This window comes from Ceratotherium simum, chromosome 6 (assembly GCF_057802395.1).
Source record: "Ceratotherium simum simum isolate JZ-2026a chromosome 6, ASM5780239v1, whole genome shotgun sequence".
NCBI lineage: Eukaryota > Metazoa > Chordata > Mammalia > Perissodactyla > Rhinocerotidae > Ceratotherium > Ceratotherium simum.
The window spans coordinates 7,531,819-7,557,770 of NC_141905.1; the positions used below are offsets into that span (position 1 = coordinate 7,531,819).

A 25,952-nucleotide genomic window follows, 5' to 3' on the forward strand; every position below is an offset into this window, starting at 1 on the left:
GTCCGCGTAGCTGGGGGCACAGCACTGTGAACCGGGGGTGGGCCTGTCCTCCGTGTGTTATCACCATGGCTGCTGCAGCTGCTGATGGGTGCGAGGGAGGGACCTCACTACGGGGGAGTCTTTGAGAGTTTGCAAAGTGCCAGCCCCCAGGCTTGGCGATTTACACGCACTACATGTCATTAACACAACAACCCTGAGACCGAGTGTTGATAACCCCATGTCACAGATAAGGAAACTGGCACATTAATCAGCTGATTGATGCTTGCTGCCATAACAAACTGCAAAATCTCAGTGGCTTAACCCTATACACACTCTTTCCTGCTCAGGTAACCATCTCTTGTGAGTCAGCATAAAAGGGATGGGGGAGGGGGCTCTGCTCCATGTCCTCTCTTGGGGACTCAGGCCCCTTCTAGGACCTCAGGGTCCTCCTCTGGATCCTTTCCGTCTGCTTGTCAGAGGAGGGAAGCGGGAGCAGGGAGCTCAGGGGATTTTAGGGGCTGAGAGCGGCCTATGTCGCACTCCCACTCACATTCCATTGTCCAGGGTTCAGTCACGGGACCGTCTTTCTGCGGGGGAGGCTGGGAAGCAGAGTCTGTCCACAGGGCTGGCTGTAGGAAAAGGAACCTGGTCTGGCTGCCCCCATGGCTTCAGAGGGGTGAGGTGCTGTGAGGGGCTGTCGGGCCACTTGACGCCCAAGCTTGTGTTTTGCCACCATGCTGCCTTGACTGGAGCTGACCCCCCAGCTGTCTGAACTGAATTCCAGTTTCCAACATCTTGAAAGACCCTCCGTCCGTCCTTCTACCAGGCAGTGAATGGGGCTGAGGGTCCTGAGCGCTGTGAGGATGAACTGGGACGCTAAGAAAAGAGCTTGACACACAGTAGACGTCCAGCAGCCTTCCCTTCTCAGCGGGGCTGCAGCCAGGGGTGCTGGGCAGGGGGAGGGCTGGGCTGGCGAAGTTCAGCCCCCGGGACAGAGGTGGGGATGGCCACATCCCCAGGAAGGGGTTCAAGCACGTGTGCTTGCTGCTGCCACCTAGTTGTGAAAGGAGAAAGCACAGGACAACCAGGCTTCCCGTTGCTGGTTCTGGAGGGCAAGTGTCGAGGCCACTTCCGCCCCATCTCCATGCTCAGCAGGCGGCTGAGCAGAAGCTGGTCTTGGCCCTGTATCCAACACATAGATGCTGGGATGGGCGCAGTCCCCATTCCCCAGGATTTTGCTGTGGAAGCATCAACTCCTCCAGGGTGTTCTGCCCAGGCCACAACATTCTGCTCCATCTGGACGGCTCCCTGCCAGATGAGGCAGGGCCCCTGGGGTGTACCCGGTCACTCCCACAGGACGCCGGGCTGCCCCGGGATGGTGGGCACGGGGCAGGCCCCTCCCAGGCTGGCCTTGGTGGTGGCACTGAGATTCCAGCTGGATGGGGATGTGCTGCTGGGCTCCACAGAGATGCCCCATGGGAGGAAGAGGCCTGCCAAGTCTCTCCAGGGACACACAGGACCTCTGGCACAGGACCTGCTGCTCGGGGAGAGGGTTCACAAGCTCCTAGAGCCCTCCTCTGTCAGATCACACACACACACACACACACACACACACATGCGCACAGACATACACAATTTCCAGGGGCGAGTTGGCCTCAGATGGCTAGGTTAGACCCAGTTCTAGCATCTGATAACTCCCACGACCAGTATTCCTCCCCGCCCTAGTTACTCAGACTCGGGGCTCGCTCACCCTTAAAGCCTCTACTTCCCCGGCCTCCGCACCCCTCCTGCAGCCAGGCCTTGGTCCACCCCACAGATCCCCTGAACGCCAATCCCAAGAAGCATTTCTCAGACTACAGACCATCCATTCAGGGGTCACGAAATCAACTCAGTGGGTCTGGACCAGTATTTTTTAAAGCGAGGTAGAACCCCACAGAACAGACAATGCCAGGGGCACTGCATGTGGGAACTGTACTGCTTCCTGATGCCCTTGCCTCATGTGTGCTGGGCCTGGGGTGCCACGTCATGTTTATTTCTCATTGTCAAAGAACTGTGAAAACACTATGTTGGTGTATCCACCTCACTCCTTCCAGAAACCTTGGGATCTTTGTACAAATTAGTCCACAAATTTCTCCTCTTCCTTCAACTCTCCTGACAGACCCTCGTCTGCTGCACGCCAAAGAAGGGCACGATCCTGGCCAAGCCACTCAAAAATAAAGACTAGAACCCACCACCAACAGCCACAAAAGGTCCTGTTCCAAACTGCCCCCAGGACGCTGGCTGCTGAGTTGTCTGTTATTTGCATACCCAAGAGGGCCACTTAAGTGACCCTTCACAGAACAAAGAAGATCAGCTTCTCTCAATTTAAAGAACAGAACAGAACAGAAAAGAACCCTCTGCTCTGCACATTCCTTCAGTGCCGGCTCCTGCAGGTGGGCTGGTCTGACAGCACTTGGACACGCCTGGTGGACCGTTCTTCCCTTCTCCAACATTATTCCTTCCACAGTTATTTGTGGAGCGCCACTCTGTGCCCGACACGGGAAACCAGACCCGACCCCTTGCCCCCGATGCCCCTTCTCAGCCCAGGCCCTCGTGTGTTTGATGAGGACCAGCAGCCCCCACCTTCCTCTCCAGGCCTCTTCCTCCCAGGGGAAGCCGCTGCCCACTGCACGTGTGTTCCGGCCCCGGCCCCACCTGCTCCAGCTTGCCCGAGCCTGCCGGGAGAGGCCTGGCTCTCCAGGATGCTGGGATTCTCCACTAGTCTTACACGGCGGGGGGAGGGGAGGTTCTCACATGTATTGAGCACCTGCTGTGTACCAGGCACTGCTGTATCCCACCATCCCTGCCAGGGCCCATCAAGGTCAGTATTACCACCATCCCGTGGGGCTCAGGGAGATGAGGGGACTTTCCTAGGCGGTGCTCACAGCCAGGAAAAGCCGGTTCTTTCCTGGGTCTCTCGGACTCCTGCAGCTCTGCTCTTCCCACCCAACCACAGGCAGCACCTGGACGTCACCAGGCGGTGCTGCAGGCCCAGCGAATGACGTGCACAGCAGGAGCGGCATCCACCATCACGGAGGGGCTGGACACGGGGGGGTGCAGGAAGACGGGTGACCCGCCAGGGGAGGAGGGTAGGAAGATGAGCCGGGTCTTCTGGGTTTCGGCTCCTAAAAGTACGGGCTGGATTCCTAAGCTCAGCGAAGGCAGGGTCCTGCTGAGAAGGGCCACTCGCTCTGGCAGCTTCACTTCCAACTTCCTGACTCTAGGAGTTTCCTAGGGCTCCCGTGGCAAATTACCGCAAACTGGGTGCCTTAAAACAACAGGAATTCGTTCTCTCAGAGTTCTAGAGACTTAAAGTCCAAAATCAAGTGTTGGCAGGGCCGTGCTCCCTCCAAAGGCTCGAGGAAGGGTCTTTTCATGCCTCTCTCCTAGCTTCTGGTGTGCCCGGCAATCCTTGGCGTTCCTTGCCTCGTGGGTGCATCACTGCACTCTCTGTCTCTGTCTTCACACCACCTCACCCTTGTGTGTCTGTGGGCCCAAACTTCTGTCTTCTTCTTTTTTCAGCTTTATTGAGGTATAATGGACAAATAAAATTCTAAGATATTTAAAGTGTACATCGTGGTGATTTGATATAAGTATACGTTGTGAAAGGATTCCCCTCATCGAGTTAATTAACACATCCATCACCTCACATAGTTATCTTTTTTTTTTTTTTGGTGAGGAAATTTAAGTTCTACTCTCTTAGCAAATTTCAATTATACAATACAGTGTTATCAACTATAGTCCCATGCTGTACATTACATCCTCAGAACTTATTCAACTTAGAGCTGACAAATTTCCCTCTTCCTATAAGGACATCAGTCATCGAATTTAGGGCCCAGCCTACTCCAATATGACCTCATCTTAACAAACTGCATTGGCAAAGAACCTATTTCCAAATAAGGTCACGTTCCGAGGTTTCCGGTGGACGTGATTTTGGAGGGATAACAAGGACCCTTTCCCAGCTCAGCCTCCCCAGCTCTGTTTCCTCCCCGTCAAGCATGCAGGAGAGCAGCGGGGACAGCCGTGTGCTCAGAACCCAGGAAGGGGTCACAGACCTTCAGAAGAACTTCCAAATCTGGTGTTTTTTAGTGATCGTAACCCCACTTTTTAACATTCTGGTACTCCAGAATAATGTGCTTTTAAAAAATGCTGAACTACAGGTGTTTTTGTGACATATTTTAAAAAAATCGGCATCATTTACACTCAGGGATATGCTGCAGTAGAAGTTTGGATCCAGTAAAGGAAAACTTGTTTTGAAAGTGGTTTTCTATTCCTCCATAATCAACAGAGGAGGAAGAGAACCAGTAAGTCCTTACTCTAGTAATGTATAAAATATTTAGCTTCACTGAATTTTAAAATTTTATGTATTCTGTATACCATTTTATGGAAGATATTGATATTTTAGGGCCGGCCCCGTGGCTTAGCAGTTAAGTGCGTGCGCTCCGCTACTGGCGGCCCGGGTTCGGATCCCGGGCGCGCACTGACGCACCGCTTTGGGGAAAAAAAGGAGGAGGATTGGCAATAGATGTTAGCTCAGAGCCGGTCTTCCTCAGCAAAAAGAGGAGGATGAGCACTGATGTTAGCTCAGGGCTGATCTTCCTCACAAAAATAAATAAATAAATAAATATTGATATTTTAGAAATAGGGGGAATGAATAGCTGCCTTCCTGTGTGTTATTTTGCTGTGGCAACTGCAATTAGCTATGTCTTCCTAATTAGCTCCTGCCAGCCATGTGCCAGGCACAGAGCTTCATGCTCCACACGGAGCTGCTTTTATCGATTGAGGCCATTTTACAGAGGAAGAGCCTGAAGTTTGGGGTTATGTGACTTGCTCTGGACCCCAGACCTGGGGAGAAGCTGAGCCAGACCTGAAACTCAGACAGTGTGACTGAGCACATTACCCTTAACCACAACCCCACCTGACAAATACCTGGGGGTGTCAAATGATTTAGCCAATGTACAATAACTATCATTTTCTAGCTGGCTTTGATTTTGAGTTTTTTATCTACACTAGGGCTCATAGAGTCAAACCCTTATAGAGAGATCAGAACTGAAAAAACAGGTGTGGGGGGCAATAGAGAGTGGTGGGGATTCTGGCCAACTGGAGAATGCTCTGTCTAAAAGGGGCAGCTGTTACTGAGCTCCTGCCAATTGTTTATATGGAGAAAGCAGGCCCAAATTTATTGTATAGAAATCTATATTTTTTATGAGTAAAATATTTTGCTTTTAAAAGTATTTCATGACCCAAACAAAATATGTTTATGGGCCAGAATCAGCCCATGGGTAATCAGCCTTGGTTTGCAGCCTGAGGACTAGACTCAATTTCTTGTTATTGTTTGCCTCTCTCTACCATCACTTTCAGATCTCTTCCTGATTTTGAGTTATTACTCCTTCACTGATTTAGTTTATCAAGCACCTTTAGAGGCAGGCACCAGGCTCTGAGTGCACAGATGGAGTCTCCTCCCTCAGGATCTCAGAGTTCAGGGCTGGGTAGCACTGATGTTGTTTCTCTCCAGAGCAGCACTTCTCGCATTTGAATATGCACACCAGTCACCCAGGACAGATTGCTATAACACAGATTCTGTTGCAGTAGTTCCAAGTGGGGCCCCAGAGGCTGTATTTGCAACAAGCTTCCAGGTGATGCGGATGCAGCTGGCCCATGGACCACAGCTTGAGTAGGAAGGAGCTGGACTAAAGAATAGCCTTGTGTGTAAGCAAGTTCCTAAGCTGAAGGCTCTCCTCTGTACCTGGGCTTGGCTTCCCAGAAGTAACCTGGGTCATCAACCCCCTACCCGCTAATCCCTGCCACATTCCTCCCCATATCCTAATTTATCTAGATTTAGTCTAACAGAGATCACTTGTGAAGCATTTTATCTACATCTCTGTTCTGAGCTGGCACTGAGCGTGCCTCCTCCAGCACATCGCCTCTTCCCTATCTGGTGTGCATATCTCTAACTGAGGAATTTCTGTCCGTGCCTCTCTGTGTCTCAGGGCCGAGGTGCCCAGCACCTGCCTGGGCTCCTATTGGCAGCCTGCTAAGAGTGAGACCCTGGAGTCTGGACTCCACCTTGTACTAATCATGTGACTTTGGACAAGTTACCCCTCTGTGCCTCAGTTTCCACATCTGTAGAACAAGGTGTAACGTCCACTCACCGTGGTGTCAGGAAGATTGAGCCGATACAGTGTAGGGTCCCCTTCCCACTTCCTTTTCTAAAAAAGAAACTCAACAAATGACTTGAAGAATCTCATGCTGTTTGTGTCTTGCAGAAAATGTTAATATCGGGAACTCATTTCTACTGCTGACCCAGGAACGTGGCCAATTGCTCTTGGAGGAATTAGCAGGTTTCCCTTGGTGAGTGGCTTTTCATTCTGTCAGTCAGCAAACATATACCTGTCCCTGGGGCAGGATATGCGAAGTGAGAGGGGCCAGCCATACAGAAGGCGGCAGACGGACAACAGTCATCATAGGTAGGTGAGCGCACACACAGCTGTCTGCAAAGTCAGGAAATGTGAAGTCAACTGTTAAATAGCACGTTTGCCAAATTTTTAAATAATGTTCTCAATGTGTTTTCAAGTGAAACACTTCTAAGAAACAATGGGCCCAGTTGTCAATCAATAAATACACCAGAGAGTGTTCAAAAAGTCACAAAATTCAGAGAAAGTACTGTATTTCTTTTACTTTTTAAAAGATAAACAACTGGACCCATTGCTTTAAATTCAGAGGCACTTTATCCGAAAAAGTGTCTGGAGGTTGAAGAAAAGCACACTGAGCATATTGTTTGACAAGGTTACTAACACACTCTATAAAAATACGTTTGCCCTGTTTCTCGCATTTGCAGACAACCTGTTACACTACTTGCTAACTTTATTGCATACTTAACACAGGCCAGGTATTGCCCTAAGATATAGGTGCATCATTTCACCACAACACTATGGGGTAGGTACTTTTAAAAAAGTTTTTATGAATGGATATAGAAGATGTGGTATGTATACACAATGGAATACTACTCAGCCATAATAAAAGACAAAATCGTCCCATTTGGGACAACATGGATGGACCTTGAAGGTATTATGTTAAGCGAAATAAGACAGACAGAGACAGGCAAACACCATGTGATTTCACTCATATGTGGAAGATAAACAAACACATGGATAAAGAGAATTGATTAGTGGTTACTAGAGCAGAAGGGGGCTGGGGGTTGGGTGAAAGGGGTAAAGGGGCACATATGTACAGTGACGGATAAAAATTAGACAATTGGTGGTGAGCACGATGCAGTCTATACAGAAACTGATAAATAATAATGTACACCTGAAATTACACAATGTTATAAACCATTATGACCTCAATAAAATAATAAAAAATAGAGGCTGGCCCGGTGGCACAGCAGTTGAGTGAGTGCGCTACACTTCAGTGGCCCGGGGTTCACCGGTTCGGATCCAGGGTGTGCACCGATGCACCGCTTGTTGAGCCGTGCTGTGGTGGCATCCTACGTAAAGTAGAGGAAGATGGGCACGGATGTTAGCCCAGGGCCAGTCTTCCTCAGCAAAAAGAGGAGGATTGGCATCGGATGTTAGCTCAGGGCTAATCTTCCTTACAGAGAAAAATAATAATAATAATAATAAATAAAATTTAAAAAAGTTTTTATTTTGAAATAATTCCAGATTCACACGAAGTTGTACAGTGAGATGTACAGTGAGGTCCCACGCACCCTTCCCCCAGCCTCCCTTAGCGTTAACGTCTCACACAGCTATCGCACATCAGCAAAACCAGGAAACTGACCTCGGTACCATCCACAGGGCTGATTCAGATTTCACCAGTTCTACAGGGACTCCTGTGTGTGTGTGGGTACAGTGGGGGAATCTATGCAATTTTATCATATGTGTAGCTTCGTGAAACCATCACCACAGTCAAGATACTTAACTGCACCATCATCAGAGACATCAATCCAGGTTGCACTGCTGCTAGCCTGGGCTTCTGTGATCTCATGGTAACCCAGTCATCTTTATCCCCAAACTGCTTCTCCTCCTGTATGTCCTTTCTTAGCTGCCCAGCAACCTGGCAGTCATCCTGGGCTCCACCTCCAGCATCCGCTCCCTCACGGGGTCTGGCCATTCTGCCTCTCAGCTAGCCCCTGTCCTCCTGGCCCCTGCTTGGATCCGGCTTGTCAGCATCCAGTGCCTGCTGCTCTATTAAAGCAGCCCCCCAATTGCTCCCTGGGCCCCCTTCATGACCCCACGCCCAATCTGATCTTCTCATTATTGCTAAATATGATCATACCTCTCCCCTGTTGAGGAGCCTTCAGTGGCTCCTCATTGCCTGTAAGATTGTCCAGATGCCTGAGCCTGATACACAAGGCGCTTTGGGGTCTGACCCTGGCTGACTCTCCAGCTAACCAGCCACATTCCCCTTCCACCTGACACTGCATGTGCAGTGCCACACCGAATGGTTCAGTCAAACTGCCTCATGCCCCAGGATATTTGCACAACTGTGAGCAACTCTTCCTGTGCTCCTCCTCCAGGCCAGGCACTGAGCACCAGGCTGAAGCTGTAGATATGAATCAGACACGGACCCTGCCTTTGAGAAGCCCTAAGTCTGACAAGAGCAACATAACTGCCCCCCAGAAGAAAAGAAAGTGAAAAACCAAGAGGCACTTGCAATAGCGTGTGAAAGGTGCAATCACAGAAGCAAGTGCAGGTTCGAATGAGAACGCCCCAGGTGGGAGACAGCAGGGATGAGGATGAGCAGCAGGAAGCCTGGAGTCTGGATCCGTGCACCTGCCCAAGTGCTGCCGGGCACTCGGATTGTGGCCGGGGTAACTGAGCACTGGAATCATTCATTTCATCTCAAATGTGTCCTGCATTATATTTCTATTGAACAGAGCTGCTCTAGAATGTGATTTTGGGCAAAGGAATGAACTGCACGCTCTTCTTCAAGGGCATCTATTTCCTGGGACACAGTGGGAGTTTCCCACACCTGGTCCTGGGTTTAGTTGAGAAAGGTGAGGTCACAACAGGAGGGCCAGGCCGCAAAGCAGGGAGGTACAAGTGGCCGAGCCACCCTCGTACTTGCTGATTCTCCCACTCTCCGATGGGGACCTCTGGTGAACTTCTTGTCGGATATCATTTCCAGTCATTCCCCATCGTCTGGTGCTCTGCAGGCAAACTCAGCGGGGCCACTTGAGGTCAGGCTGATAGGCAGGCTGGCCGGTACCAGGTGCCGAGACAGGCCGAGATCAGCATCCCGCCCAGGAGGCGGCTAATGAGATGAGCGATGCTCTGTGGATGTCAGGAGCACGGTGTCAGTCTGCTTCCACAGAGTAATCTGTGTGTGCTGGCTGCGTTTCAAGGTCAGGCCTCAGAGATAGCAGGCAGCAGTTCTATCTGCTCCCAGCTGCAGGCGGATAAGGAGAGGCAGCTACGAGCTCAATGCCCGAGCGTGGCTGCAAAGACCCAGCGTAGCCACAAGAAACTGCTGGAACCCATTCTTTCTGGTGATGCCTCAGAGGCCACCAAGGCCCGCCCTCTTACAGACTGGGAAACTGAGACCCAGAGAAGGGAGGAAACTTGATCCGGTTCCCCCAGCGAGTCAGGGGCTGAGTTGGGTCTGGAACCCACTGGAACAGGCCCCAAAGGTAGAGATGTGCCTGATTAGGGCCCCTTGCTTGAGAACTTGGCACACGAGCTTGTAACTGCACAGAAAGAATCAGGGCTTGGCTTTGAGCGGCCAGGCTTCTGAGCTGCCTCCCTGAGAGCACTTTGGCAAGGCCTCTCGTCCCGTTCCTCCTGTGGCAGAGGGTCTTGTCTGTGGACACTGGTCAGGGCAAGGCGGGGGGGGGGGGTGGTGAAGATGAGTGACAGCTCCCCCTCACCTCCTGCCTGGTCCTTGCTATCCCCCATCACTACCCCCAGTGCTCTTTCTAACGTACGGTTTTGGTTTTCAGCATCCCTCCTGCCAGTGGAAGACTTTCAGCGGCTGAAGTCCAAGCCTCTCTGAGGCCCTCTGGGACCCGGCTCCTGCCCACCTTTCCACCTTGGTCCTCTACTCCCTGGGTCTCCGTACACCACACTTCTCCAGGCCTCTGTGCCTTTTGGGAACTCTGTCCCCCTTCCTGGACCATTCTGGGAATGTTCGTCTGTGGAAACCTCCCCTAACCACCAAGGCAAGTCACCCCTCTTCCCACTCTGGGCTCTGGGCCCTGCGGACGCCTCTGTCAGAGCACTGATCACCCAGTATTGGGATTGTTTACTTACAGGTACTAGCTAAGCAGTAACCGTGTTGTTATTATTAGTAATTGTAAACAGAGCGATGGCAGGGAGGAGGGAAGAATATAAAGGCATAAGGCCCCGACTCTGAGCCAGGCACTGGGACCTCACAGCATCCTCACCAAACCCCAGGTACGGGGCTCCATTACCGGCCCCGATTCACAAGTGACACAACAGAGGGACAGCGACATTCAGTGACTTGTCCAGTACCACGCAGGTCCTAGGTGGCAGGGCTGGGCTTCTGTTGGGGTCTCCCTGACTCTTGGAGAGACAGGCAGTAGGACACCAGCTAGTGCTGGATGTTTCCGGAGGGCATGCCCTGCTGGGAGAGTGCAGAAGACAGGTGCAAAAGGGAGACAGCACCTGGCTGGGACTCCCGACTCTCCTCCGGAAGCTTCCTCTCTAATTTTTTTTTTTTTTTTACTTTTTTCTTTTGTGTGTGAGGAAGACTGGCCCTGAGCTAACATCTGCCAATCCTCCTCTTTTTGCTGAGGAAGACTGGCCCTGGGCTAACATCCATGCCCATCTCCCTCCACTTTATATGTGACGCCACGACAGCACGGTTTTGACAAGCAGTGTGTCGGTGCGCGCCCAGGATCTGAACCGGCGAACCCCGGGCTGCCACAGCGGAGTGCGCACACTCAACCACTTGCGCCACCGGCCGGCCCTGGAACCTTCCTCTCTGTGTGGGACACTGCCCGCCTCTGGGGAGCATCTGCACCCCTGGCACACTTGGGACAACTGGCCCCGTGTCCCTGAGTTCCATGGGGTGCCACTGCTCGTACCCCAGCCCTCATCTCCTGGTTGGAGCGGAAAGCCCAAGACCTCCAAGCCATCGCGCACCCAGGCCCACTGCCCACAGGTGCCCACCCAGTGTTTGGGGAGTGGGAGGGAGGCGGCCTGGGAGAGCAGAGCGCCTGCCAGGCCTCGGGACTGGGTGGCTTCCACCGGAGTCTCCAGCACTTCATCTTGAGAAATACGGTCTGCGGGGCCCAAAGCAGACAGGCTCCTGTGATGGGAACCGGGCCCAGACTTTAGAGCAGCCGTTTATACTCTTCATGTCTTCCTCCTGCTCAAGAAGACAGCACTTCCCTGCCCTTCTCCTCCCTCAGATTCAGGGGGGCTGTTCATGTCTCACTCAGGGCTGAAAGCGCTGAACACTGGGCTCCTTGTACTCCCAGGAGGAAATGCGCCTGGAAGGGCACCCTGTTCTGGGCCCTGGTGTGGCTCTGTGGAAAGGGCCAAGGCCAGCGATGTGGCACCCGGCCCCACAAAGACAGAACCATGGACTGTGTCTGGTGTGGTGCACGTTTGATGGAGACTGCCACCTGTCACCTCCCTCCCTTCCTGCAGGGGCTCCTTGCTCCCACTGTCTGAGCCTTGGTGAGAGGGTCTGTCCAGGTGCTGGAGTGGACAGGCCTTTCCTCAACACCCCAGTGTCGCCAGAGGCCTAAACACAGCCCCCGAGACTTCAGACTTGAGCGAGCGACGCCAGGACTAAAGAGTCCACAGGGATTCAACGCCCCTAGCACAGAGCACTGACCCACTCTCTGCTGCTGGTTCTGGGACCCCTGAGCAGCCCTACTGCCTGCCCCTCCCACACGCAGCTCTCCAGCTTCCAGATGATTCTGTGTGGCCCCATAGCCTCTAGCCAATTTCCCTTTCACCTGAGTTAACAAGATGCCAATCAGAAGACCAGGTTGTCACCTGTGCTTCTGACCAACTGCTATAGATCAGGGGTTCCAATGACCACCTCTCCCTGCTTTGGTAATTTGCTAGAGAATCTCACAGAACTCAAGGAAATACTTTACTTTCTAGATTACCGATTTATTATAAAAGGACATAACTCAGGAACAGCCCGATGGAAGAGATGCATAAGGCAAGGTATGTGGGAAGGGTCCTCGGAACTTCCACGCCCTCTCTGAGCATGACACTCTCCCCAAATCTTCACATGTTCACCAACCCAGAAGCTCTCCATACCCTGCTCTTTTAGGTTTTTTATGGAGGTTTCATCACATAGGCACGTTTGGTTAAATCATTGGCCATCGGCAAACGACTCACCCTCCAGCCCCTCTCCCCTCCCCAGGGGTCCGAGGGTGGGACTGAAAGTTCCAACCCTCCAATCACAGGGTGGGCTCCACTGGCAACCAGCCCCCATCCTCAGGAGCAGTCCAAAAGTCATTCATCAACATAACAAAGGACACCTCGATTGCTCTTAACACTTAGGAAATTCCAAGGGTTTTAGAAGCTCTGGGCAGGGAATTGGGACAAAGACCAAATACATATTTCTTATTACAAATCACAATATCACACCAGGCAGCTAACTGCCCTGGCAGAAGAGGCCCAGGTGGCAAGGAGACCCAGTGTCCTTGAGTCCCAGCCCCCTCCTCGGGCCTGGCTCCTTCCGGCCTGACCCGCGAGCTAGCCTCAGAGTGTGGGTGGAGAGCGGGGCTCTGGGGCTGGAGCTGGCTCAAGCTGCAGCCCCCCTACTTAGTGACTGTGGGAGCCCCAAGAATCATAGGTGTGGCCTGGCTGCAACAGCTGGGGGCGGGCAGGAGGGCAGCACGGCCTGTCGTGGAATTGGCAGGTCCCTCCACTAGATGGCACCCACAGTAGAATTCTTCCTCATGGTTTTAATCCTACCTTGGTGAAAAATGGTGATTTTTTTCCTACTGCTGAACAGCACAACCAGAACTATGACTTAAAATTAATGTCGTTGATCTTATGCATTATCATACGTGGGTTTCTATCACATTTCCGGGAGTTGTCAAGTATCCCCCCTGGGGTATTGGGTGTGGCAGACACTCCCCCCCCACACACCCCCCGGGCCTCCTGGGCCAGAATGATGCGTCCAGGGGAGGCCATTGAGTCTTTCCTCCTCTGCGCTCCCCAAAGGCTGACTGAACCCCTCACTGCTCACACCCGACCCACTTTCCCTGAGCAGACTCACAGCTGCCGGTCCCCCATTCCCTGCCCCCAAGGCCTTCAGGAGTGGCTGCACGTGTGTGCAAAGGAAGAGGACAGAGATGACGGCTGTCAGGATCTGCAGGATCCGGTGCTCAGACCACTGCTGGGCTTGGGATAAAGGGTGCAGGGAGCTTTCCTTCCTGTAACTGCACTCCTAGCCCTCCCGGGCCCAGGTGGGAAGATGCTAGAACCTGTACGAGGTGCCCTGTCGGAGGGCAGCTGAAGTGTGTGGCTGTGGAAGTCAGACTGCCTGGGTACAGGCCCTGACCCCACTACTGTCTAGCTGTGTGTCTTTAGACAAGTCACCTATCCTTTCTAACCCCCAGTGAACTTTTTTATAAAACAGGCATAAAAGCACCCCCTACCTTAGAGGGCAGAATAATGGCCCCACAAAGATGTGCACGTCCTAATCCCCAAACCTGCGAAGATGCTATCTTACATGGGTCTTCTTCCCCCAGAGTCAAGAAATCCTTGTAAAGAGCTCTGACCCCCAGCCAGAGCATGCACACAGGTGCTTTTCCCCGTTGGGTCCTTGAGGCAGGCCCTCAGAGCCTTTCTGGGTTTATGGCTGGGGTGTGTTGACCCCCACCCTCAGTTCTGGCCTCACCTCACTCCTCCCCGACTCCCAGGGCCGGGGCCCCGCCTCTCCCCCAGCTCTCCTCCGCTTGCCCAGCTCCCCCGTCCCCCAGATGGCAGGGCCCTGTCTGCCTCACTGCCCTCCTTCGTTTCTTCTCTATCTTCTTCGCAGAAGCCTTTACTCCTCTGCATTGTCAACCAAGGCTCTATGGTCCCCTCTACACCCTGTGATCCCTCTGGGGCCACCTTCTAATGTGCACTTTTAGTACCAAGGTTCTTGCAGTAGATGAAATAGCCAAGTAGGAAACACCCAAATGAAGCCATGGGAACTTGCATTTTGCACATGGGGCGTGCAGTTGGGAGGGTCTCCCTGCACTTCACCTGCAGCCTGGGCCTCCTGGAATTCCCGGTGTGGACAGAGCAGAAGTGAACATGCCCCGGCCCCGGTGGATTTGCTCACTCCTGCTCCCAATGGGCCGCTGCTTGCTGGCCTGAGCCTGGGCTGGCCTGTGCCTCAGTGAACAGCCAGCTCACCTCATCATCACATCATCTGAAACTGTAAACCTGCTGGCTCCCAGACCCCAGGGAGGCCCTAGCACACTCAGTTCACAGCCACCACTCCCCGTCAGGAAGTCTACATGTGGACGGCACACTGGCAGGACATGACAACTGGCTGCCTGCAGCCGACACTCCTGGGGCCCTGCCCAGACCCCTGGGCACTCACTGTTCTCATTCACACCAGCGGCCTCTTTCCTCCAGCACCTGCACATCTTCCTGGAGGCCATCTCTGTCTGCAGGGCGATTGGCCATGCACAGGGCAGGCCAGAAATGCCAGAGTCAGCTCCCGGGGAGCAGTTCTCAATTACTGGCTGCTGGGAGTTGGTGGGTGTCCCCCCAGCCTCCTCACTCCTTGGGTAGACACCTCTGAGGCCTGTTCCCCACAGTCTCCAGAAGTCCCCACTGGGAAGGAGCCCCAGAGTCCGCAGCAGCAGCCCACTCTAGCACACCGACTGGCTCTCCTCCCCTCCCCATGCTGCTCGGGAATCTCCTCCATCTGTACAAACTGCTCAGATCCTGGTCTCAGGCTCTGCTTCTGGGGAAGGCCAAGCTTATAAGACACCACCTGACTGCAGAAGCCGGCCTTTCTGTACACGGACCGGCTCATCCGCGTAAGGCACATTCACTTAGTTCAATGACAATCACATTTGAAAACTGGGAACTGTAAAAATTGTTTTGTAACTGCTAACATGACAGCGATTCTTTCGGTTAAATTATTTCCCTTCCTCCCACCACACTGCAGTTCTCAGTTTTGGGGTTCATGATAAGGCTGATTTTAAGCTCTGAATCTGTGGTCTTCTCTGGACACATCTGCATATGAGCCAGATCTTGTGTTTGGACCTTCACCCCAAGGTGTCCCCATTGATTGGCTTCTTCCTTATGTTATTGTGAATTTAAATACCCACGTTTGCCTCTCACCAAAAAGCTAACTATCCAGATAACTGACTGGATTTTCTAAATTTCCCCCCAAGTTTGCCATATCCTCTAGATTTGGCCCAAATTTCCGAGTTGTGCTTAGAGCCAGCACTGGCGTTCACGCAGGGAGGAGTTTGGTGAAGGAGACCTGCCCTGCCCAGGCCCCAGGCGCCGCGACTCCTGCACTAGGGCCACCGGGGCCAACCCCAGGGCTGACTGGTGCTCGGCCTACCTGGGCTGATCTCAAAGCGGTGCTTCCCTGGGTCCTCGGGGCCGGGAAGGAGTTCTGTCACCTGGGTCCCTTGTAGAGAAATAAACCCCTAAAGTGGAGAAACAAACACAAACACAGGGGCCGTGAGATGGCTAGGAGAGGGCTCCTGGCGTCGGGGCGCCTGGAGAACGGAGGGTGGGGCCGCAGGGTCAGGGGCCCAGCCCTCCAGGCCGTGGCCGGGCAGGGTGGGTGCCGGGGGCCACACAGGCCTCCTGTCCACAGCAGGGACCAGGCGCAGACGAGACCCTGCAGGGGTTCCTGGTGGAGGGGGCAGCACCATGGTGTGCACGCACAGTTGGAGGAGCTCCCCCCACAGGCGGTGCCAGGACCACCTGAGTTGTCACCATCCTGGTTAAGGCGTGGCAATGCAGGTCTGGAGCAGGGGGGTAGGCTCCCATCATTCGGGGACCCCCCTGTTCCAATGCGCCCATCCGCAGCCTTGCTGGGGCAGGACTTCTGGCTGTAGACCGTCAGGGAGAGGGAGGCTGGCACATGGGGGCTGGCTTCTTGTGTGTGACTGTCCCTAGGTGACACGGGGGAGAAAATCCGAAGATCTGTGTGAGTCCAGTCCTGCCCCCTCCTGGCTGGGTAGGATTTCACTTCTCTCCCTGTTAAACGTGGGTCAGCTACCACACGGAAGGGATCCAGCACGGATAGTGCCATGTGCCTGGTATACCGGCGTGTGTACGTTACGGGGGGACCCCACCTTGCTCCGTAATGCTGAAATCTGGTAGCCAGGCTAAAAGGTGCAGGGAAAGAGCATGGAGTGTAAGGACGGGTAAGCTGGGTTTGAGTCCCAGCCTTGTACTTCTGGGCTGTGTGACCTTAGGAAAACCACTTAACGTCTCTGAACCTCGGTTTCCACATCCGTACAATGGGACAGTAAATTGAGATGCCAGATTCCTGTTCAGGAGGTCCTACTGTAGATGAGGGGCTGTCATAACCACCTTGACTCACCCTGTCCCCACCCACCAGGCTAGGCAGGGCCTCTTTTGTCCCCTTCTCAATGTTAGTGACTGATCTCTGCTGAGGCCTTTCTTCATTTCATTCATGCTCTGATCTCCTCAGCTTAAGACTGTATGTGGCTCTGACTGCACATTTTTGGTTTTCTGCATGGGAAGCCCATATTAAAACTCCATCCCTACAGCCTAACCGCTCGGGTTCAAATTCTGGCTCAGCTACTTGCTGGCTGTGTGACCTCAGGCAAATTGCTTAACCTCTCTGTGCAACCTCCTGATTTCCTTATCTGTGAAATAGGAACAATAATAGTATTTTGTAGGGCTCTTGTGAGCATTAAATGAATTAGTACTTGGGAAGTCCTTAGAGCAGTGCCTGGTACATAATGAAATGTGTGTTTCCTAAATATACTCCAATTATTATTGTGTGTCAAGTCTTGATGCTGGGTGGGGGAACAGCATTCCTGCTTCTGCACTGGCCCAGGTGAGGGGCGTGGTCATCTGCTTTATCCATGTCACCTCCAGCCCCCCATCCCCCGCATGCTCACACAGCTCTCCTCTCCCCACCCGCATCTTTTCCAGGCAATTCCTAGCTTTAACCGGGTGCCTGGAGCCTCCACGTGGCTGCTGCAGTCCTGTGCCGCAAGGACCACGGAAACGCCTCTTCTCACTTAAGCAACGTCCATAAGGCAGAACGACGCCTTTACCCACAGATGCTCGCTTGAGAGAAATTACAGCAATAAACCAGGGAACCAGCTGGTAATTGTTATAGCTGAATTAATGGTGATGTTCTCTCTAGGGAACCTGGAGCTACGGGGATAAATTAGGATGGCAGCCGTGGGATGGGGAAACGTGCTCATTAGAGGTGTGGATGAGATCCATCACTGGCTAATGGGAGGGGTCTCTGGTGTTTGCTGTTCCAGTAACTTCTTTTTTTTTGTTTAAAGATTTTATTTATTTATTTTTTTACCCCAAAGCCCCAGTAGATAGTTGTATGTCATAGCTGCACATCCTTCTAGTTGCTGTATGTGGGATGTGGCCTCAGCATGGCCGGAGAAGCGGTGTGTTGGTGCACGCCCGGGATCCCAACCCGGGCTGCCAGCAGCAGAGCACGAGCACCCAACCGCTAAGCCACGGGGCCGACCCCTCCAGTAACTTCTCTGTGTAATTCTGGGTACTTTGCTTGTTTTCCTCTGTGCCTCAATATCTGTCATCCATAAAGTGGGAGTAATGATATCGACATTGTCATACTTTCTACTCCAGCGAAATGGAAAAGCAGTAAGAGCTACTGTTTACGGAGCTTGTACTATATTCCTTCCTTTGTCTAAATTATTGGATTTAATCTTTCTAGAGGCCCCATGGGAGTAGGTACTACTATTCCCATCTTCCTGGGTGAGCAGATGGAGGTCAGAGAGGTGAAGCCACCAGCCCCCTTGGCCCACTGCTCACAAGGGAAGCTGGGATGTTCACCCAGGTGTGCCTGATGCTGGAGCACTTTGCCCCGTAACGTGTGTGACAGCAGCCGCCAGCAGGCATGGTGTGCAAGAAGCCGCCATGGAGCGCCAGGCTCTGACTTTGGGCCCATGGCTCCCCTCTCACTCAGGGGAATCCCAGTGTGGCCCCCACCACTGCAGGGGGCCCTCAGAACTGGCTTTCGGCTGCCCAGATCCCTCCTGCATCCCACGGGTCAAGAGCACAGCTTTGATGCCAGCATTTTGCTCAGGCACAGCATTGGGGGTGTCCAGGGAGTGGGAGAGAGACGAGCGGGAGGGGGCAGGGGAGCAGAGGGAGTCTGCTCTCCCATTCTCCACGTGGCACTTGTTACGTCTGTGATGAAAAGACATGTGAGGAGTCAGTCTGAAGCATCCAGCTGAAACACTCAGAGTAGGTCTCAATCTCGAGTGGGCATCAGAATCACCCCAGGGCTGTTCAAACACAGAGCCCTGGGTCTGGTGGTGTGGTAGTAAAGATGTAACAACAGGATCCGTGAAAACGTAAGGCTACCTGGTTTGTCGTGTTTGCAAACTTCTGTGACATGAATACCCCCGTGGCTGATTTCATAACACCACTGAACGTGGAGCCAGGAAGATGCACCATCGTGTTCCCACCACATAGATACGGTAGAGGTCAATAACCTCAAGAGCATAGGTACGTGAAGACAATCAATTAGGGAATGATACATTTTGAGTGCTTATTACCTTTGTTTTTAATATAATTTATTTAATTGTAGGTTCGTATGATTTAATTTCCAATAATGGACGTGTTTAACAATTGCTGGCAAGCCTAGCATTGGACCCACCCTGGGGTTTCCGATTGACTGGTCTGGAGAAAGTAGGAGAATCTGCATTTCTAGCCAGTTTTCTGATGCTGCTGGCCCTGGGGAATACACTTTGAGAACCACTGGTCTAGGGGCACTTAGAGAAAGGAGGCAAAGGAGAGTGCCTTTTCCATGAACTTACACCTCAGTTTCCTCATGTGTAAAATGAGGATAATAACAGTAGCTACCTCATGAGGCTGGTATGAGGACTGACCGATTCCACACCTGCCTGCTGGCTTTGGAGAGCCGGATCTCGGCTGAGCTGCTGCGCCTTGGATGCTTGCAGGTCACAAGGATGAGGAGTATCCGCCTCCAGCCCCTCAGATGGTGCCCTAGACCAGAGGGGTCTGGGATTTCCCTGAGGAGCCCAAAGTGAGTGTTAGCACTCTGGAGGGGGCCAGCCAGCCTCCTGCCTGCAGTGCTTGGGGAGGGACCAGGCACACCGTTTGCACCTAGAGCTGCACAGATGGGCCCCTGGGTGCAGAAAGAGAGTGCAGACTCCAGGCACACAACAGCTTCTCACAAAGGTCAGTCCCCTCTCCCCTGCCCCCTGTGTCTGAGCTCTGTGCATCTGCTCTGCTTTGCTATTTACTCAGGCTGCATATCCCAGTTTGTCTTGAGAGGCTGCAGCTGACTTAATTCATCTCTAGCTCCACACCAATGCAGTCCACTGGTGGGCAAAGGACGTGCCATTCTGTCTGCATGCAGCAGGGCTCCCCTCCAGGGCCTGCCGCAGTCTCACCACAGCTCCCTGCCTGACCTCTGTGAATGTGCCAGCCTCAGGGGTCCTAGGGCAGCAGGCGGAGGCCCCAGCCCCACACTCCAGAAACTCCTTTGCTCAGAAAGCAACCTCTGGGAAATGGGTAAGGCACACCCAGCAGAAGGGCCTTCGGGAGACAGCATATTTCTTATATTAGTGTCAAATTAGAAGTTATTCAAAATGCATCATTTCTACAGCATATTAAAAATGCAAGCTCCAGGAATGCTGCAGGCAGAGGGGAAGCAGCCTAGTGATTAGCCTTGCTCCGTCTCATTTGTCTAAGTCCAGCGATGGGGATCTCAGGATGTGGTGCAACCCCCAGAGGCTGGTGAAGATGCTCAGAATCCAGAAAGCCTCTAGGTCAGATTCTGTATGTGTAAGTTACCTACTGCTACATAACAAATTAGCCCCAAATTTAGTGGCTTAAAACAACAATAAACATTTATTCTCTTACAGGGTTTCTTCTGTAGGTCAGGAATTTTGGAGTAGCTTAGCTAAGTGTTTCTATCTTGGGGTCTTTTATGAAGTGACAGTCAAGATGTTGAGGGGGCTACAGATATCTGACGGTTTGAGTGAGGCCAGGGGATACGCTCCCAAGATGGCTCCCTCAATGGAGGATATAAAAAAAGACTCAAACTTCTAGAGATGAAAAGCACAATGTGCTGAATGAAAAATACAATGGATGGGATTAACAGCAGATTCGACATTGCAGATGAAAAGATTAGAGAGTTTGAAAATATAGTCATAGAAATGATTCAAAATGAAGCACACAGAGAAAAGGGAATTAAAAAAAACGAACAGAGCATCAGTGAGATGTGGGACAACTTCATGCAGCTAATATATGTGTAATTGGAGTCCCTGAAAAAGGGCGGGGGACTGAAAAATATTTGAGGAAATAATGGCTGAAACTTTTCCAAATGTATGAACATAAAAAAACTCACAGATCCCAGAAGTCCAATGAGCCCCAAGCACAAGAAACATGAAGAAAAGTCCACGCAGGCATCCTGTAATCAAATGGCTCACACCCAACTATGGAAACAAACTCTTAAAAGTAGCCAGAGGAAAATGATACAATATGTACAAAGGAGCAAAGGTAAGGATGACAGAAGATATCTTGTCAGAAACAACGCTAGCGAGAAATTGATGGAGCGACATCTTTAAAGTATTGGAAGAAAAATCTGTCAACCTAGTATTCTGAATCCAGTGAAAATATTCGTCAAGAATGAAGGGCTAAGGAGAGCTCTTTTAAGATATACACAAGCTGAAATAACACATCAGCAGCAGACACACACTACAAGAATTGTCAAAGACAATCAGGCAGAAGGAAAATGAGGTTAGATGGAAATAAGGATTTACTCAAAAGAATGAAGATTACTTGAAATGGTAACTATAAGAATAAATGTGGAAAAAATTTTTTCTTATTATTTAAGTGTCTTTCAAAAATAATTGACTGTTTAAGTGAAAAGAATAGTAGTATAGTGTGAAGCTAATAACATATGTAAAAGCAATCTGTGTCTCAACAACAGCACAAAGGACGGGAAGGGATAAATGTAAGTATGCTGTTGTAAGTTGCTTATACTATATATGAGAAGATATAATCTCATTTGAAGGTAGACCATGAAAAGTTAGTTGTATACTAAAACCCTAAAGCAACCACTAAAATAATGAAATAAAATGTTAAAGCTGACAAGCCAGCAAATAAGATAAAACAGAATTAAAAAAATTTCAATTAATCCATAAGAAGGCAGAAAAAGGTAATAAGACAAATAGGAAACAAATAGCAAGATGATTTAAATTTAATCATATCAACAATCATATTAAATGAAAATTGTATAAATACCGTCAATTAAAAGGCAGAGATTGCCATATTGAACAAAAAAACTAAAGCTGGAGTGGTTATATTAATATCAGACAAAAGAGATTTTAGACCAAAGAATATTACCAGTGATAAAGATGGTCATTTCATAACAATAAAAGGATTAATTAATTAAAAGAACACAATGATCTTAAAAGTTTATGCACTTAATAACAGAGCTCCAAAATACATGAAGCAAAAACTGATAGAACTTCAAGGAGAAATAGAAAATAGAAAATTATAGTAAAAAATTTTCAATATCTCTTTATCAATAACTGATCAAATAAGTAGACAAAAAATCAGTAAGGATATAGATGACCTGAAGAAACACTCAATCAACTTGACCTAATTGCTGCCTCTTGCAACAGCAGAATAGACAGTCTTTTCAAATGCACATGAGACCTTTACTAAGATGGCCATAAACAAGTCTTAATAGATGGAAAAGAATTCAACTACAACATATGTTCTCTGACCACAGTGGAATTAAGTTAGAAATCAATAACAAAGATTTCTGGAAAATCCCCAAATATTCGGAAACCAATTAATACACTTCTAAATAATTCATAGGTCAAAGAAGAAATCAAAAAGAAAAATTAGACAGTACTTTGAACTGGATAGAAATGAAAGCACAACATATAAAAGTTTGTGAGACACTTCTAAATGAGTAGTTTGGGGGTAAACTATGGCACTCAGTGCCGACATTAGAAAAGAAGAAAGGCCTCAAATCCATGACCCCAGCTTCCACCTCAAGAAACTACATAAAGGGGGCCGGCTCCGAGGCGTAGCGGTTAAGTGCGCGTGCTCCAGGATTAAGCTGCGGCGGCCCAGGGTTCACAGGTTCGGATCCCGGGCGCACACCCATGCACCACTCGTCAAGCCATGCTGTGGCGGCGTCCCATATAAAGTGGAGGAAGATGGGCACGGATGTTAGCCCAGGGCCAGTCTTCCTCAGCAAAAAGAGGAGGATTGGCATGGATGTTAGCTCAGGGCTGATCTTCCTCACACAAAAAAAATAAAGAAACAACATAAAGAAGAGCAAATGAAACCCAAAGTAAAACAAAGAAAGAAAAAAGAGATCAGAGTGGCTATAAATGAAATGGAAAATAGTGAAAATCAATAAAACCCTCTTCTTTGAGGTGATCAATAAAATTGATAAGCCCCTAGCCAGACTAATCAGGAAAAAAAGAGAGAAGATAAATTACCAATATCAGGAATGAGAGAGGTGACATTGTTACAGATTCTCCAGATATTAAAAGGATAATAAGGTAATGTTAAGAATAACATGCTAGTAAATTTGGCAACTTAGAAGAAATGGACAAAAAGACACAAACTATTGAAGTTCACTCAAGAAGAAATAGCTAAATAGCCCTATATCTAGTCAAGAAATGGAATTTGTAGCTAAAAATCTTCCCACAAAGAAAACTCCAGGCTCAGACGGCATCACTGATGAATTCTACCAAGTATTTAAGAAAGAAATAATACCATTACTACACAGACTCTTCTTGAAAATTGAAAAAGAGGGCATACTTTCCAATGCATTTTATGAGGCCAGCATTATCTTGATATAAAACCAGCCAAAGACATTAAAGAAAAGGACACTACAGACCAATATCCCTCAGGAACATAGATGCAAAAATTTTCAGCAAAATTTTAGCAAATTGAATTTAACAATATATAAAAAGGAAAATACATAATGACCAACTGAGGTTTATCCCTAGTATGCAAGGTTGGTTTCACATTCCAAAATCAATGTAATTCACCATATCAATAAACCAAAAAAAGAAAAGATATGATCATCTCAATAGATGCAGAAAAAGCACTTGACAAAATTCAACAACCATTCTTGAAAAAAGTTCTCAGCAAACTAGGGATAGAAGTGAACTTCCTCAACTTGATACAGGGTATCTATGAAAAACTAAAAGCTATTATCATACTAAAAGCTTTGCCCCTGAGACCAGGATCAAGACAATGATGTTTATTCTCATCACTTCTATTAAACATTGTACTGGAGTCCTAAGCTGCTGTAAAAAGGCAAGAAAAAGAAATAAAAGTTGTCCAGATTGGAAAGTAGAAGTAAAAGTGCTTTCACAGAAACATAATCATCTATGCAGAAAATCTGGTGAAACCCTACAAAAAAAGCTACTAGAACTAATAAATGAGTTTGGCGAGGTTGCAGGGTACAAGATAAATGCACAAAACTAAGTCATATCTCCATGTACTAGCAACGAATTTCCAGTTGGAAATTGAAAATCAAAACCATTTTTAATTGCATCAAAAAATGAAATACTTAGGGATAAATATGACAAAAGATGTTCAAAATCTGTGCACTGAAAACTATAAGTCATTGCTGGGAGAAATGAAAGAAGACGTAAGTAAATGGAGAGATACACTGTGCTTGGTGGTCAGAAGACTTACTGTTGTTAAGATGTCAGTTCTTCCACGTTGGTCTATAGATTCCATGCAATCCCAATCAGAATCCCAGTAGGTGTTTTGTAGAAATTGACCAGCTGACTAAAATTCATATAGAAATGTAAAGAACCTACAATAGCCAGACAAGTTTGAAACAGAATAACAAAGGTGGAGATCTACTACTGCCAGATTTCAAGACCTACTATAAAACTACAGTAATCAAAACACTGTGATATTAGCACCACAATAGACATATAGATTAATGAAACAGAATAGGAAGTTGAGAATAGACCTATATATATGGATAACTAATGTTCGACAAAAGTGCAAAGGCAACTCAGTGGAAGAAGGATAGTGTTTTCAGGAAATGGTGGTGGAACAATTACATAATCATGTGCCAAAAAAATAAATTTGATCCATGCCTGACATCATATACAAAAATATACTCAAATGAATCATATACCTAAATGTAAAATCTAAGACTATCAAACTTCTGGTAGAAAACATTTATAACTTTGGATTAGGCAAATATTTCTTAGATACAACATCAGAAGCACAATTTATAAACAAACTAACTGATAATTTGACTTATTTATATTAAAAAACCCTACTCTCCAAAAGATATGATTGAGAATGAAAATACGTGTTACATACTGGGAGAAGATATTTGAAAATCATTTATCTGGCAAAGAACTTGAACCCGAAATATATAGAGCACTCTTAAAATTTAGTAATAAGGAAACAACCCAACTAAAAAAATAGGCAAAAGACTTGAACAGATAGTTTACTATAGAAGATACAGGGATGGCAAATAAGCTCGCGAAAAGATCCTCCACATCATTTGTCGTTAGGGAAATGCGAATTAAAACTGCAACGTCATACCGCTACATATCTGTCAGAACAGATAAAATTTAAAAGGCTGACCACACTGAGTGTTGGTGTGAGTGTGGAGGACCTGGAACTTGCATACCTGCTGGTGGGAATGTAAAATGGTGCAACCAATTCAGAAAACAGTTCAGCAGTTGCTTGAAATGTTAAACATAGACCTAGGATATGATCCACCCATTCCTCTCCTATGTATTTATCCAAGAGAAAGAAAAGCATATTTCCATACAGAGATTTGTACATGAGTGTTCATAGCAGCTTTCTTTCTCTTATTTTTTGAGGAAGACTGGCCCTGAGCTGACATCTGTTGCCAATCTTCCTCCTTTTTTTTTTTTTTCCCTTTTTTCTTCCCAAAGCCCCAGTAGATAGTTGTATGTCACAGTTGTACATCCTTCCAGTTGCTCTATGTTGGATGCCGCCTCAGCATGGCTTGATGAGCAGTGCGTAGGTCCGCACCCAGGATCCAAACCGGTGAACCCCGGGTTGCCAAAGCGGATGGCGCGAACTTAACTGCTACGCCACCGAGTCGGCCCCATAGCAGCTTTATTTTCATTTATTTTTTATTCATTTATTTATTTTTTGTGTGAGGAAGACCAGCCCTGAGCTAACGTCCGATCCCAATCCTCCTCTTTTTGCTGAGGAAGACTGGCCCTGGGCTAACATCCATGTCCATCTTCCTCTACTTTATATCGGATGCCACCACAGCATGTCTTGACAAGCGGTGTGTCGGTGCACGCCCAGGATCCGAACCTGTGAACCCTGGGCCTCCAAAGCAGAGCGTGCACACTTAACTGCTGCGCCACAAGGCCGGCCCTGGCAGCTTTATTTTTTATTTATTTATTTATTTTTTTTTTTGCGATTTTTTTTTTAATTGGTGTTTTAATAGTTTATAACATTGTGAAATTTTGGGTTGTACGTTTTTGTTTGTCCGTCACCATATATATGTCTCCCTTCACCCCTTGTGCCCACCCCCTACCCCCATTGCCCCTGGTAACCACAATACAGATTTCTCTGTCCATGTGTTGGTTTATATTCCACATATGAGTGAGATCATAGAGAGAGTGTTTTTCTTTCTCTTTCTGGCTTATTTCACTTAACATAATACCCTCCAGGCCCACCCATGTTGTTGCAAATGGGACGATTTTGTCTTTTTTTATGGCTGAGTAGTAGTCCATTGTATATATATACCACATCTTCTTGATC

The 25,952-nt window shown here is 49.0% G+C and overlaps 1 protein-coding gene across 2 annotated transcripts in view; it reads right to left on the reverse strand.

Annotated features, from left to right (window-relative positions):
• Window positions 1-25,952, reverse strand: part of ARHGAP22 (Rho GTPase activating protein 22) — a 160,959-nt gene that overhangs the window by 82,786 nt on the left and 52,221 nt on the right. For both annotated transcript variants that reach the window (XM_087431820.1, XM_087431819.1), the window contains exon 3: window positions 15,529-15,616. In XM_087431820.1, the coding sequence (XP_087287946.1) occupies window positions 15,529-15,616 (88 nt within the window). The remainder of the gene's footprint in view (window positions 1-15,528; window positions 15,617-25,952) is intronic.